Here is a 12,000-nt window from a genome sequence, read left to right on the forward strand (position 1 = left end):
AAAGTTGCAAGGCAATTCCAACAAAACTCCAATCCTCGAGGTGGATGACACAACTCTACGACCCAAGTGCCCGTACACACAAACGCCACAGAACCAAAGATGTGGGGCTGCTCTGAGAAAACACTTACTTGTATTTGTGTCTGCACTTGCTGCGTTCCCGCCAGTTTCTGAGCCTGAGAAATAGGTGTGGTGAGAAACTGAGTTTTTATCGCTGGTTGCGTGGCGTATGTTACTTTCTGTTGCTGGCCTTGGGCAGTGACCTGTTGCGCAGTGATCTGGAGTGAAAGATACCACTGAGCATTAGAGCCCAGAAAAGACGCTTCTCTGAACATTAAAAAGAATGATGTCACTTAAAAGACCGACTTCTTTTAATAATAATAATAATGGCATGTGTTAAGCGCTTACTATGTGCAGAGCACTGTTCTAATGAGTCAAAAAAGATCGCCCTTCACAATGGAAGCTGCCGATACAGAGGCATTAAAAAAATAAAAGAGCACCGTGAATCTGCTGAAGTAATCTGGGACAAGATGAGGATGAGGAACACCTAACATGACAAATACCTTGGGCTGCACCGTGGCTTGCCCTTGAGCCACTTGGGGTTGGATGGCTTTCTGCTGGACGGCTTGTTGTTTGAGTTTCAAAAGCTGCTGGACGTGCAGGGGCTGTGCCACCACTGTCTGCCCTGCAAAAATCATCACAAACCATTAAAATGTGAACACCCTCCCTCCACACATCCGCCAAGCTAGCTCTTTTCCTCCCTTCAAAGCCCTCCTGAGCTCACCTCCTCCAAGAGGTCTTCCTCCTCCCCACCCTCCCCCCTGCCCTACCTCCTTCCCCTCCCCACAGCACTTGTATATATATTTGTACGGATTTATTACTCTATTTATTTTACTTGCACGTATTTACTATTCTATTTATTTTGTTAATCAATCAATCGTATTTATTGAGCACTTACTGCGAGCACTTACCTGTACATATTTACTATTCTATTTATTTTGTTAATCAATCAATCAGTCGTATTTATTGAGCACTTACTGTGTGCACTTACTTGTACATATTTACTATTCTTTTTATTTTGTTGATCAATCAATCAATCGTATTTATTGAGCACTTACTGTGTGCACTTACCTGTAGATATTTACTATTCTATTTATTTTGTTAATCAATCAATCAGTCGTATTTATTGAGCACTTACTGTGAGCACTTACCTGTACATATTTACTATTCTATTTATTTTGTTCATCAATCAATCAATCGTATTTATTGAGCACTTACTGTGTGCAGAGCACTGTACTAAGCGCTTGGGAAGTACAAGCTGGCAACATCTAGAGACGGTCCCTACCCAACAGTGGGCTCACAGTCTAGAAAATGATGTGCCTAGAGCCTTAATTCTATTTGTTCTGACGACTTTGACACCTGTCTCCATGTTTTGTTTTGTGGTCTGTCTCCCCCCTTCTAGACTGTGAGCCCGTTGCTGGGTAGGGACCGTCTCTATATGTTTCCGACTTGGACTTCCCAAGCGCTTAGTACAGTGCTCTGCACACAGAAAGCGCTCAATAAATACGACTGAATGAATGAATGAAAATGGGGTTGCCCATGAATGGTCAGCCACATGGTGAATTAGGCTTCAGTTTCTTATTCTACCAGGACCTATTTTTTTTGTGGTTGATTGTTTAGGGGGGGAGTTTTTATGGTATGTGTTAAGCGCTTACTATGGGTCAGGAACTGGACTAAGCGCTGGGGTAAATACAAGCCAATCGGATTGGACACAGTCCATGTCCCACATGGGGCTCACGGCTTTAATCCCCGTTTTACAGACGAGGGAACCGAGGCCCAGAGAAGCCAAGTGCCTTGCCCAGTGTCACACAGCAGATGAGTGGCAGGGCCAGGATTAGAACCCAGGTCCTTTGGACGCCCATGCCCAGGCCCTATCCCTTGAGAAGCCATGCTGCTTCTCAATCCCTGCTCTGCTCCCTACCTGCTGCTGTGAGACCCTGCGAATTACACTTCATTTTCTATTTATTTTACTTGTACCTATCTATTCTATTTATTTTCTTTTGTTAGTATGTTTGGTTTTGTTCTCTGTCTCCCCCTTCTAGACTGTGAGCCCACTGTTGAGTAGGGACTGTCTCTAGATGTTGCCAACTTGTACTTCCCAAGCGCTTAATACAGTGCTCTGCACACAGTAAGCACTCAATCAATACGATTGATGATGATGATGATGATGATGACCAAGTTCTGTCACCTGCCTGCTGCTGTGTGAACTTGGACAAGTCACCCAATTTTTCTGTGCCTCAATTTCTTCACCTGTAGAATGGGGATTAAGTACGTATTTTCTCACCTAATTATAATTTCAGGCCCTATGTGAGATGGGAACTGTGTCCGACCTGGTTATCTTGAATGCACTGTGGTGCGTAATAAGGGCTTACTACAAAGAAATATATTTTATTACATACCCTTATATTCATGCCTTAAGAATTACATTTTTACCACAACCTATCTCTCGCAAATAATCAAAACAAATAAATGGTATTTACTGAGCATCTTCTGTGGGTGGAGCACTGTAATAGTAATAATAATCATAATGATGGCATTTATTAAGCCCTTACTATGTGCAAAGCACTGTTATAAGCACTGGGGAGGTTACAAGGTGATCGGGTTGTCCCACGGGGGGCTCACAGTCAATCCCCGTTTTACAGATGAGGTAACTGAGGCACTGAGAAGTGAAGTGACTTGCCCAAAGTCACACAGCTGACAATTGGCAGAGCCGGAATTTGAACCCATGACCACTGACTCCAAAGCCCGGGCTCTTTCCACTGAGCCACTCTGCTTCTCTACTAAGCACATGGGAGAGAGTGCAGTATAGACATGATCCTTGCCCTCAGAGAGCTCAGGAGACAGACACCATTTACTCGTAGAAAAGAAAAATTCATATGAAAATAATCGTCACAATAATAGTGGCACCTTTAAGCACCACATGCCAAGCAATTTACTGAGTCCTGGGATACTTAAAAGAGAATCAGGTCAGACAGATGGAAAAGAAGAATTAGAAAACTACTCAGGTTCCCCTCAATATGAGTAACTAACAGTCCCACCCATCTGAGTCACGGAAATAATGATTAAAAATAAATTTTAAATTAGGAGTGCTGGAACATGGGAAGATTTTTCATTAACACATTGAACACTGAATTATCAGACTGGCTTTGACCTAAGACTCTACGTCCCCCCTCGAGAACGCAAGTTCGTTGTGGGTACGGAATGTATTCACTCAACCGTATATAATGAGTGTTTACTGTGTGCAAAGCACTGGACTAAGTGCTTGGGAGAGTACGATATAATAATAAATAAATAATAATCAATATTGTATAATAATGACAATACAATAATAATCGAGCAAATACATAATTAATATCATATAATAATTATGATATAATAATAATGATAATAAAGCAAAAACTCCTCACTCTCGGCTTCAAGGCTGTCCATCCCCTCGCCCCCTCCTACCTCCCCTCCCTTCTCTCCTTGTCCAGCCCAGCCCGCACCCTCTGCTCCTCTGCCGCCGCTCACCTCCTCACCGGGCCTCGTTCTCGCCTGTCCCGCCGTCGACCCCCGGCCCACGTCCTCCCCCTGGCCTGGAATGCCTTCCCTCCCCACATCTGCCAAGCTGGCTCTCTTCCTCCCTTCAAAGCCCTACTGAGAGCTCACCCCCTCCAGGAGGCCTTCCCAGACTGAGCCCCCTTTGTCGTCTCCTCCTCCCCATCCCCCCCCGCCCTACCTCCTTCCCCTCCCCACAGCACTTGTATATATCTGTACAGATTTACTGCTCTATTTATTTTACTTGTACCTGTTTCCTATTCTATTTACTTTGTTAATGATGTGCATAGAGCTATAACTCTATCTGTTCTGACGATTTTGACACCTGTCTCCATGTTTTGTTTTGCTGTCCGTCTCCCCCTTCTAGACTGTGAGCCCGTTGCTGGGTAGGGACCGTCTCTACCAGTTGCCGACCTGTACTTCCGAAGCGCTTAGTACTGTGCTCTGCACACAGTCGGCGCTCAATAAATATAACTGAATGAAGACACATTCCCTACCCACAACGAGCGTACAGTCTAGAGGAGGGAAAAGACATCAATATAAACAAATAAACAGGTGTCTACCTGTATATATGTATATATGTTTGTACATATTTATTACTCTATTTATTTATTTTACTTGTACATATCTATTCTATTTATTTTATTTTGTTAGTATGTTTGGTTTTGTTCTCTGTCTCCCCCTTTTAGACTGTGAGCCCACTGTTGGGTAGGGACTGTCTCTATGTGTTGCCAACTTGGACTTCCCAAGCGCTTAGTACAGTTCTCTGCACACAGTAAGCGCTCAACAAATACGATTGATGGTGATGATGATTTGGTTATACTGTCCTCTCCCAAGTGCTTGGTACGGTGGTCTGCACACAATAAATGCTCGATAAATACCACCGATCGACTGACTGACTGACTGACTGAAAGTGATTTCTCGCCAGGTGTACCTGCTGCTTTCTGGGGCTGCCCAATCGCAACACTGATGCCAGCGACATTGACGGGGAGCGTCGTGACCCCAGCCGATGACACGACGGCCGCCGGAACGGACACAACCGGAGGCTTTGCCAGAGCGACTTGAGCAGTCTGAGTTGTTTGGGCCTGGATCTGCCCTTGTGCTTGCAGCTGGGAAGTAGGAACACGAGTCTAAACAAGAGAAACCGGGGGTTATTTAATACGAGCTCGGGCCATCCGATCCCCCTTCCCAGCCGTCGTTACGGGAGAACGTGCGGGAACCAGACCGGGAACTGAATTCGAAGCACGCGGTCTTCCCAAGGAAAGCCCAACTCCAACTTACGAGACGAGCAACCTGGAGATTAGTAACGGTGGTGCCCGTGAGGAGAGCTCCAGGCCTGGGGGCTGTGACGGCAGTGAGTTGTTGGGTTTGCTGCTGCGGCGGCTGCTGCTGCTGTTGTTGTTGTTGTTGCTGTTGTTGCACTTGAACTTGTGTCGCTTGTTGTTGGGTGGCTGGCTGAGTCTGCTGTTGAGGTGCCTGCTGCTGGGGGACCTGCAGTTTCTGCTTCTGCAATTTGATCAGCTGCTCCTAAAGGCACAAGACATTCATTCATTCATTCATATTTATTGAGCGCTTACTGTGTGCACTTAGTACTTACTGTGTACTAAGCGCTTGGGAAGTACAAGTTGGCAACATATAGAGACGGTCCCTACCCAACAACGGGCTCACAGTCTAGAAGGGGGAGACGGACAACAAAACAAAACATATGGCCAGGTGTCAAGTCATCAGAATAAATAGAAATAAAGCTAGATGCACATCATTAACAAAATAAATAGAATAGTAAATAGTAGTAGACATGACTTCGTCTCTCCTTTCAATCTACTAAGCATGTTATTTATGCATCTTTGGAATGGCCAGTTGGAGGTTTTAAAGGCGACTCGGATCTCCCGACCTTCAAAGCCTTACTAAGGTCGGTTACAATTCCTCCAGGAGGCCTTTCCCAATTAAGTCCTCTTTTCCCCAATTCCCACTCCCTTCTGCCTCATCCTCGTGCTTGAATCTGCACCCTTTAGGCACTTGGAATTCATCCCACCCCCGGCCCCCCGGCAGCTTTGTACGTATTAAAAGCAGCGTGGCTCAGTGGAAGGAGCACAGGCTTTGGAGTCAGAGGTCATGGGCTCAAATCCCGGCTCCGCCAATTATCAGCTGTGTGACTCTGGGCAAGTCACTTCACTTCTGCGGGCCTCAGTTCCCTCATCTGGAAAATGGGGATGAAGACTGTGAGCCCCCCGTGGGACAACCTGATCACTTGATCACCTGATCTCCTCTGCCCCTTCCTTCCTCTGCCCCTCGTCCCCCCTCCATCCCCCCATCTTACCTACTTCCCTTCCCCACAGCACCTGTATATATGGATATGTTTGTACATATTTATTACTCTATTTATCTTACTTGTACATATCTATTCTATTTACTTTATTTTGTTAGTATGTTTGGTTTTGTTCTCTGTCTCCCCCTTTTAGACTGTGAGCCCACTGTTGCGTAGGGACTGTCTCTATATGTTGCCAACTTGTACTTCCCAAGCTCTTAGTGCTCTGCACACAGTAAGCGCTCAATAAATACGATTGATTGATTGATTGACTGAATGAATGAATTTATTTATATTAACGCCTGCCTCCCCCTCTCAATGCAAGCTCCTTGTGGGCAGGGAACGTGCCTACCAACTCTGTTGAATTGTATTCCCCAACCCATTTACTATAGAGCTCTGCACGCGGCAAGTACTCCATGCCACTGATTGATGAATTGATATTGCCTGTGTCCCGGACTGATCTAGCACAACTTTAGGTGACATTTCCAAATACTTTAGGAGCATCGGTTTGCTTAGTCTTCAATCACTTGCAAAGAAGGAATCCACCTTAATGAATGGTACATCATCACCAATGGGATTTACTGAGTGATTACTGTGTGCAGTAAGTACTTGGGAGAATATAACACAACGTCGGTTGTACACATGTTCTTTGTCTACAGCTACTAGAGAAGCAGCATGGCTCAGTGGAAACAGCACAGGCTTTTGAGTCGGAGGTCATGGGTTCAAATCCTGATTCCTCCACTTGTCAGCTGTGAGACTTTGGGCAACTCACTTCACTGCTCTGGGCCTCAGTTCCCTCATCTGTAAAATGGGGATGAAGACTGTGAGCCCCCCGTGGGACAACCTGATCACCTTGTAACCTCCCCAGTGCTTAGAACAGTGATTTGCACATAGTAAGCACTTAATAAATGCTATTATTATTATTATTATTATTGTCCCCAATGAGCTTAGAGTCTAGAGGTAAATTGGAGAGTAAAATTATTTGAGTTCTTCTAACGGCATACGTCTCAAGTTCTCACCGATGCAGGGATCACCATTTATAATACTGGTATTTCTCACAAGTCTCCTGCACTCTGGACTGGCACACCTTGGCTCAAACAGTTCCCTGCCTCTCGACCTTTGCAATACTTTGCCTGACTTGACATGAGGGAGATACAAGCCCGCTTCAGGTGTTATTTGGTCTCTATTACCCTAAGATAATGACAGATGTCTAGTGTGTCAGCACAAGATACCTTCTGGCTAATCACCTCCGCATCAGACAGAAACACCTCGCCACTGACTTTAAAGCGCTCAATCGTCTCGCCCCCTCCTACTTCACCTCGCCATTCTCCGGCTCCAGCCCAAGCCCGCACCCTTCATTCCTCTAACGCTACCCTTCTCGCTCTACCTCAATCTCGTCTATCTTGCCGCCGACCTCTCGCCCACATTCATTCCTTTCATTCATTCAATCATATCAATTGAGCGCTTACTGCGGGCAGAGCACTGTTTTAAGCCCTTGGGAAATACAAATCGGCACCATATAGAAGAAGCAGCGTGGCTCAGTGGAAAGAGCCCGGGCTTGGGAGTCAGAGGTCATGGGTTCTAATTCCGGCTCTTGTCGGCTGCGTGCCTTTGGGCAAGTCTCTTCACTTCTCTGGGGGCCTCAGTTACCTCATCTGCAAAATGGGGATTAGGACTGTGAGCCCCACGGGGGACAACCTGATCACCCTGTATCCCCCCAGCGCTTAGAACAGTGCTTTGCATAGAGTAAGCGCTTAACAAATACCATCATTATTATATAGAGACGGTCCCTACCCAACAACGGGCTCACGGTCTAGAAGGGGGAGACAGACAACAAAACAAAACATCCTACCTCTGGCCCAGAACGCCCTTCCTCCTACTACAAAGCCTTACTGAAGGCCCATCTCCTCCAAGAAGCCTTCCCTGACTGACTAAGCCCTCCTTTCCTCTTCTCCCACTCCCTTCTACGTCGCCCCGTCTTGCTCCCTTCATGCATCCTCCCTCCCAGCCCCACAGCACCTAGGCATATATCTGTCATTTATTTACATTAATGTCACTCTTCCCCTCTAGACTGTGAGCCCGTTGTGGGAACAGAATGTGTCTGTTTGTTGTTGCATTGTATTCTCCCAAGTGCTCAGTACAGTGTTTCGCACACAGTAAACTCTCAATGAACAGAACGAATAAACACAATTTTACCACAAAAACTAAACAGCTACACATAAAAGATCTGAATCAAAGTACTTTACTAATCCCTTTACTAATCCCTTACATATTTACTTCAGTATCTGATCATGTAACCGCTCTGTTCTAGATCCCTTTTTAAAAAATACACTGGTATTGTTTTAGCCGATTTTTGGATTTGGGGACTGCGCTATGCTTTACATCAGTTCTAGGGAAAGCTACACTTGCTTTAGTAATTTGCTGCTAAAATTTATTTCCAAGAATCCTATTAAGAGCGCTAACCGGAGAGCATCAGTAAAGCACTGCATATTTAGCACTAGATACAGGTAAACCGTCACTTTTAAAAAGCATAATTCTTCCTAAAAGGACAGAGTACCTTAAAACATTGTGCTGAATCCTGTATCTTCAAAGCCTCCCATGACAGCTCTATGTAGTAGGTTAGCCCCTTTGACTCCAAGAGGCTAAACAGCTACCAACTACAGGTTCCACGTCTCAGAAGAGTGAGCTTTGGTACAGCTTGAGTGGAAACTGCTAACAACCCTGCTACAGTGTATCCTCTCCGGGTGAATCATTTCAAAAACTCCAATCTAAAATATATATTTTAGTACTCCTCTCTCTCTCATTCCTTCTCATGTTGAGAGAAGAGCAATACAAGGCATAATCATATGACCAACCAGATCACAATGCACTTGGATCTCTGACCTTTGGATGTTTATTATTTATTACTATATTGTACGCTTAGTATGGTGCTGTGCACATAGCAGGTGCTCAATAAGTCCAACTGAATGAATCTGACATTGGCCCCACCCTCATCCCCAAAGCACTTATGAACATATCTTTAAATTATATTTTATAAATTACTTATTTATGTCCGTCTCCCCCTCTAGACTGCAAACTAATTATGGGCAGGGAATGTGTCTGCTAATTTTGTGCTGTACTCTCCCAAGGGCTGAGTACAGTGCTCTGCAGAGTAAGCGGCATGGCTCAGTGGAAAGAGCCCGGCCTTGGGAGTCAGAGGATGTGGGTCCTAATCCCGGCTCCGCCGCCTGTCTGCTGTGTGACCTTGGGCAAGTCGCTTCACTTCTCTGGGTCTCAGTGACTTCATCTGTAAAATGGGGATTAAGACTGTGAGCCCCCCGTGGGACAACCTAATCACCTTGTAACCCCCCCAGCGCTTAGAACGGTGCTTGGCATATAGTAAGCGCTTCACAAAGACCGTAAATCTAAGCACTCAATTAAATCATCATCATCATCAATCGTATTTATTGAGCGCTTACTATGTGCAGAGCACTGTACTAAGCGCTTGGGAAGTACAAATTGGCAACACATAGAGACAGTCCCTACCCAACAGTGGGCTCACAGTCTAAAAGTAATTAAATACCGCTGATTGACTGGATGATCACGACATATCTCTCTCTCTCTCCTCTCTCTCTCCTCTCTCTCTCTCTCATCAGCCAGTTAAAGGAACTATCAGGCACTGTTAACCACTAAGGCGATGGGTTCACTGACAATGCGACATTTGGAAACGCATTAATTATCTTGCTAAACGCTGACGACAGCAGAGCAGACGGGTGTCCACTCCTTAATCTCGCACTTTGAAACCACCTAACAAAGCTGAAAAAGCGCTTCTTACCTGCGTTAACTTCCCCACGGCTTTGATTTGGGCGGGAGACTGGGCCTGGCCCTGGAGTTGTGGGACTTGCACCTGCGTGGCCTGTTGCTGCTGCTGCTGCTGTTGCTGCCGGAGAAGCTGGAAGTGGGCAGGGCTGATGGTCTTGCCAGGAAGCTGTACTCCCGTCGCTGAAAAGAAATTCACTCTTCGGGATTAGATGACTGGACTGCCTTTACTCGCGACCGGTTCGCCCACGCTTCCTTCCCACGCCCAACGGAACTTCCAAAGTAGCCGGACCGACGCTCGTAAGCGTGAGGGGAAAGGGAAAGCGAGCTTTACCTTGAGTCACCTGCGTCACAAGAGACCTCGTCTGGGTCTGGACGGGGGTGAGGTTGGTGGTCACCACCGCCGGGGCGGGGGCCGAGGTGACGGCTCGGACCCCCTGGGTGGACGCTATCGGCACCAGTTCGGTGGAGGCGGTGGGAGTGGTAACCGTTCGCTGCTGGGGGTGGACCACCTGGGCCGGGGCCGCCCCCCCGGAAGCCTACGGAAAGCACGGAAACGTAATCGGCAGGGTGTCTCGGAGGAAGCTTTTAAAAAAGCACGATATTATTTTAAAGAGAGAAAAATATAGCTGGAAAATTATTCGTGAGAAGCAGCGTGGCTCAGCGGAAAGAGCCTGGGCTTTGGAGTCAGAGGTCATGGGTTCGAATCCCGGCTGCGCCACGTGTCTGCTCTGTGACCTTGGGCAAGTCACTTCGCTTCTCTGAGCCTCAGTTACCTCATCTGGAAAATGGGGATGAAGACTGTGAGCCCCACGTGGGACAACCTGATCATCTTGTATCCTCCCCAGCGCTTAGAACAGTGCTTTGCACATAGTAAGCGCTTAACAAATGCCATCATCATCATCATCATTCCGGGACAGGCGTTCTAAATCTGTGTTTAATGGAGATGAACCGAGTACTTCGATCGCTCGTTTCACGTGGCTTTTACTTTTTATGGTACTTGTTACGCACTCGCTATGTGGCAAACACCGTTCTAAACGCTGGGGTAGACAGACGTCAATTAGGTCGAACACGGTCCCAATCCCGCATGGGGCTCGCAGTCTTAGGAGGGAGGAAGAACGGGTACTGAATCCCCATTTAACAGTTGAGGAAAGCGAGGCACTGAGAAGCTAGGAGATCTGCCCAAGACCACACAGCTAGCGATTGGTAGAGCAACTGGCGGAGCCGGGATTGGAACCCACAACCTCTGGCTGCCAAGCCCGGGCTCTTTCCACTAAGCCAAGCTGCTTCTCAATAGGTAGAAGCTAATCAGATTGGACGTCGTCAGTGTCCCACACGGGGCTCACAATCTTCATCCCCACTTTACAGATGAGGCAACTGAGGCACAGAGAAGTGAGGAGACTTGTCCAAGGTCATTCAACAGACAAGTGGCAGAGCCAGGACTAGAACTCGGGTCCTCTGACTCCCAAGCCCGTGTTCTTTCCACCCATGAAATGGAAATATTTAAATGAGAAATAGAGATAACTCATTTATGAGAAATAGAGATAACTCACTGTCAAAGTTCCAGGCACTACAGGCGACGCAAGACGTTTGTTAATAGACTGAAAGGTGGCGGCAGGGACCCCAGCTATTGTATTCACTATAACGTTGCCGCTAACTGTACCTGCAAAGAAAATATTTAAGCCCCCAAAATTAAAAATAATAAAGTGGCATTTCTTATTTCCCGTAATAGCTCTCCATAGCCTTCTTACCAGTCGGTATGCTTGTTCCAGTAACTGTTGATTTAATTGCACCAGCCTGTTTGGGAAAAAAGACTTGGGTGAGTAAACTTCATTACTTATTCACAGTTCATAAAACTCAAGCTTTCTGAACCTTTTTACTTAGTTCAGAATGATAAATTCATGGGGTACTTAATGTAATCCTATATACAACAAAATAATTACATTCTACATCACTAAACCTATGTAAAAGCTTTATATTTCCACTTTAACTGAAGAGTTCAATCGAACCGCCCCACAAAAAATGAAGCTGGATTTGGTCTGATTTAATTACTGAACCTTGTATTACTCATTGTACATTAGCTGTGCTATAGACGACAGTGTCGAAAGTGTTCGAGGCTGCTGAAAAAGACCAAGAAGCTGAAGATCTAGAAGGTGGCATAGAGTGAGGGCTTAATAAAGACCACAATGATGATTTTCCCACTGCATCTCTGCATTTACCAAATCTAACTTACCCCTTAACAAGATATTTCCTGTCTCGTTACAGAGATCATGCACTCAATATCCATTTAGATTCTTCACACA

General features: G+C 46.0%; 1 protein-coding gene across 12 annotated transcripts in view; it reads right to left on the minus strand.

Annotated features, from left to right (window-relative positions):
• LOC119942833 (E1A-binding protein p400-like) overlaps positions 1 to 12,000 on the minus strand; it is a 124,306-nt gene that overhangs the window by 7,224 nt on the left and 105,082 nt on the right. For all 12 annotated transcript variants that reach the window (XM_038763827.1, XM_038763823.1, XM_038763829.1 and 9 more), the window contains 8 exons: positions 11,449 to 11,494; positions 11,251 to 11,360; positions 10,032 to 10,236; positions 9,714 to 9,880; positions 4,876 to 5,121; positions 4,529 to 4,724; positions 561 to 682; positions 129 to 275 (listed from right to left, as the gene is read on the minus strand). In XM_038763827.1, coding sequence (XP_038619755.1) covers positions 129 to 275; positions 561 to 682; positions 4,529 to 4,724; positions 4,876 to 5,121; positions 9,714 to 9,880; positions 10,032 to 10,236; positions 11,251 to 11,360; positions 11,449 to 11,494 — 1,239 coding nt within the window. The remainder of the gene's footprint in view (positions 1 to 128; positions 276 to 560; positions 683 to 4,528; positions 4,725 to 4,875; positions 5,122 to 9,713; positions 9,881 to 10,031; positions 10,237 to 11,250; positions 11,361 to 11,448; positions 11,495 to 12,000) is intronic.

The sequence above is a fragment of the Tachyglossus aculeatus genome, chromosome 21, assembly GCF_015852505.1.
Source record: "Tachyglossus aculeatus isolate mTacAcu1 chromosome 21, mTacAcu1.pri, whole genome shotgun sequence".
NCBI lineage: Eukaryota > Metazoa > Chordata > Mammalia > Monotremata > Tachyglossidae > Tachyglossus > Tachyglossus aculeatus.